The 3237-nt window shown below is 31.7% G+C and overlaps 1 protein-coding gene across 4 annotated transcripts in view; it reads right to left on the bottom strand.

Annotated features, from left to right (window-relative positions):
• Positions 1–1204: 1204 nt before the first annotated feature.
• The window catches only part of LOC108685885 (mediator of RNA polymerase II transcription subunit 14), a 24116-nt gene continuing 22083 nt past the window's right edge, over positions 1205–3237 (bottom strand). For all 4 annotated transcript variants that reach the window (XM_018190893.1, XM_018190895.1, XM_018190894.1 and 1 more), the window contains 3 exons: positions 2893–3162; positions 2549–2815; positions 1205–2072 (listed from right to left, as the gene is read on the bottom strand). In XM_018190893.1, coding sequence (XP_018046382.1) covers positions 1905–2072; positions 2549–2815; positions 2893–3162 — 705 coding nt within the window. In that variant the 3' untranslated portion in view covers positions 1205–1904. The remainder of the gene's footprint in view (positions 2073–2548; positions 2816–2892; positions 3163–3237) is intronic.

Genomic DNA, 3237 nt, shown 5'->3' with positions numbered 1-3237 from the left:
TATATATATATATATTATTCATAAATGCCAGATAAAATGTGTAATGTGAATTGTTTTCTTCTGTCGATTCTTCCTATGGCGACATATCAAGAGTCAGTTCGTAAAATTAATAATTAGTTAAGTTAATTCTCAGTACCCGCATCTCAAAAAAGTCCCTATCTATTACATCCGGGTATTTGTAATTCAACGTTTTTTTTTGTTTGTATCTCAAATTGTGCATCGATTTTAACTATTTTTTTTTTAATCTATCGTTTGAAGACTGAAAAAAAAAGAATTTTTGAGTTAGAAAGTCTAAAATGTCGTAGCATAAAAGATATTTTGTAGTAAGTAAAAAGGGATCGAAAAAAAACGTCTAAACTATGAAAATCGAGGGAGGGTTACGCTAATCCTTTGTGAGTACTAAGGATTAATTTGATTAAAATATCAACGACTTATTCATTATTAACATAATGAAGTATGTCGATTATAAAATATACAACTATTATATATTTGTATGTATATAAAAATTGTATGACTGGTGAAACATACTACATATACTACAAGGGGTGGCGTACCTGTAATCCAAATGTCATATCATTAAATTATCTTACTAAACCTATATTTGTAATCAATTTTTTTAAACTGTGTGAGTAAATTCTATACTTCATGGAAATTTTCAGAAGGCAACATGGATTCAAAGGATAGTTGACTTAAAAAATGCATTCTATTTTCATGCTATTAGTTCATTCTTATTGTTGTCAAATATTAAACAAAGGCAAATGATGCTTACAAATAAAATGATGTTATAAGCGCAAAACAGAGTACACCTATCATGTTGAGCATTAAATAAAAGTTGCATTTTTTTTGCGAAAGCAAAAAATTTAGTAATATCGGAAATGTTTCTGTTCATATTGTACAATTATGCCCTTTTCAAGATTTGTGCAAAAAGTAATCAAATATGTATAAAGGCACAGCGACAAAATAACAGTTATATTGAATGATAATTTTTCAAGCTTGCTAATTCTATACCAGTATCAATTCTGTTAAAAATAAATATATGCAGAGCAAATGGATTTTGTCAAACCCAACAAATTTTTACGAAATAATAAATTTATTCGTACAATTAAAAAACCGATACTCCCCACAAGAGTATGGTTAATGAAATAATTAAATGGTGTGACAATTCATGCATCTCCTGCATCAAATAAATTGTAGTACTCAGATTCATCTTAAATCTAAGAAATTTACTTAAAAACATTTTTACATTTGTCTTTTTCATATATCTATAATGCCTTTTATTTGCAACATCATAAATTATTTTGTATTCATACTAAACTTCTTATATTAATACTAAACTTCTATACATTATAAAAAGATAATAGATTCGTATTTTTGATTATACTTATGATAATTTTCAACAAAGAATATTATTTTACATGAAAAATGTAATAACTGTTGTTAGCAAGTACAGTTGCAATAATTTTTTTTAATTAAAGTTAAATTAAGTTACGCGTTGAATGATTCCAATATAATTCTTGTAACCTAATTCTTATAATACAATTTATATACATTCATTTTAGCATATTTGCTTTAATAATAGAGTTTGCTGATTGTAATACTAAAATATAAAGCGTATATCTACAAAATCAAACTTAGATGCGAGATTGTCACAAGAAACATGCACATTCAATTATCCTATTTTTATCAGCTGTCCATTTTTCATCTTTGTTAGATTAAACAGTGCAGCGAACACGACATAGTTTTCTCTCTCCTAAGATGCCCCATAAAATGTAAATCTTCTCATATTAGAATAGCGCAGTCGGATTATCTTTTCTTGCGAATTCTTTGAGTCAAAGTTTACATTTTTAGTTCATCCACGTAGGATGACTCGATAGACACAGGGGATTAGGAGAGTAAAGCAAGTCCTATTGAGGCGGGCCGCCCATCATCCCCATCGGTTGCATGCCTTGGATTCCGTATGGTCCTGGTCCCTGTGGACCTTGACCAGCAGCCATGGGCGAATGCATTTGCATCGCTGTGTTCTGAATTTGCTGTGCGGAAGCTACTTGAGTTCCTGCCGGGGACGGCACGACCTAAACAAATGTAATTTGATACTCTATTAAATTTTTATAAAAATGTTTGTTGGCGACATTCGTTGGTATCTTAAATTATTAAATTTCAATTTAACTATACCATTCATATATGATTTATATTGGGAGCCATATTTTCCATGAATTTATGATTGTAAAATGATTTTTAAAAAATAAAAGAAGAAATAGAATATTGTTATTAGTCTGTATATATTTTACACTGTGTATATTTTAGGGTCAATTCTTTTCAGCTGAATTTCTTACTAAATCATTTATTTTTCCTTCTTTCCTCTCAGAGAAAAAGAATAGATCAATTATGACGTCAACATGATGAAATTAATTAATTTCGATAAATTAATTAATATCGTATAAAAGAAAAAATGGAAAAAAGTCTGATTCTCATTTCTGGCATAATCTAATAGGCATAATCTAATAGCCTTATGATCAACACACTAAGTTTCTTCTATTGAAATTATCACCTGTGATATAACTGGCGGTTCCGACGGTAATGTGAAATTAGCCAAAAGATCGCGTACAGCGGGAAACAGCGAACACTCTGACTGATTCGCCCCGTACTCGGCGAATCTCTTTAGCTGCATAGACGCTGCCGCAATCGCTGAGGGAGGTGGAGTAAGATCTCTTCTATCCGCTAGCTGTGTTATATTCGTATTGACATCATGCACAAACGGCAACACCAAGGACGGCGTCTCTCCTTGATATGATATTCCTAATCTCGTTATTTGCAACTGCGAAATAAGTATAAGTTTAAAGATCGATTGAGAATAAGCAAATCATGTGCGACATAAAGAATATGAATACTCACGAAAAATAAAATTTTACTTCTGCAAACGTGTACTCCTTCCGTACCAGGAGGCACGATTGGCCCCGCGGAAGGTGGGATACGCAAACACAATTGCACGGACCACTTCAGCTGCTGCTGCTGCACAAGACTGGGAACTAGATCCAGTTTCATTATTTGCACGAAATCCTTTAACACTTTGAAACGTACGTTAAGCATCCTTCCGAAACCGGACAGCGTGTTGTGTTTGTAAGGCGGGGCAGCTACCCGCGTGTCGAAGAACTTTTCGATAATCTGCGAATAAAATAGTTTATTTCTTTTTAATTATTCATACTGAGAAAGTATAATCATCATGTTATCATATTAATT

Source organism: Atta colombica, unplaced genomic scaffold, assembly GCF_001594045.1.
Source record: "Atta colombica isolate Treedump-2 unplaced genomic scaffold, Acol1.0 scaffold161, whole genome shotgun sequence".
NCBI classification, from domain to species: Eukaryota; Metazoa; Arthropoda; class Insecta; order Hymenoptera; family Formicidae; genus Atta; species Atta colombica.
The sequence above is the reverse complement of the archived record's forward strand: the minus strand, read 5'-3'. Positions and strand labels throughout refer to the sequence as shown.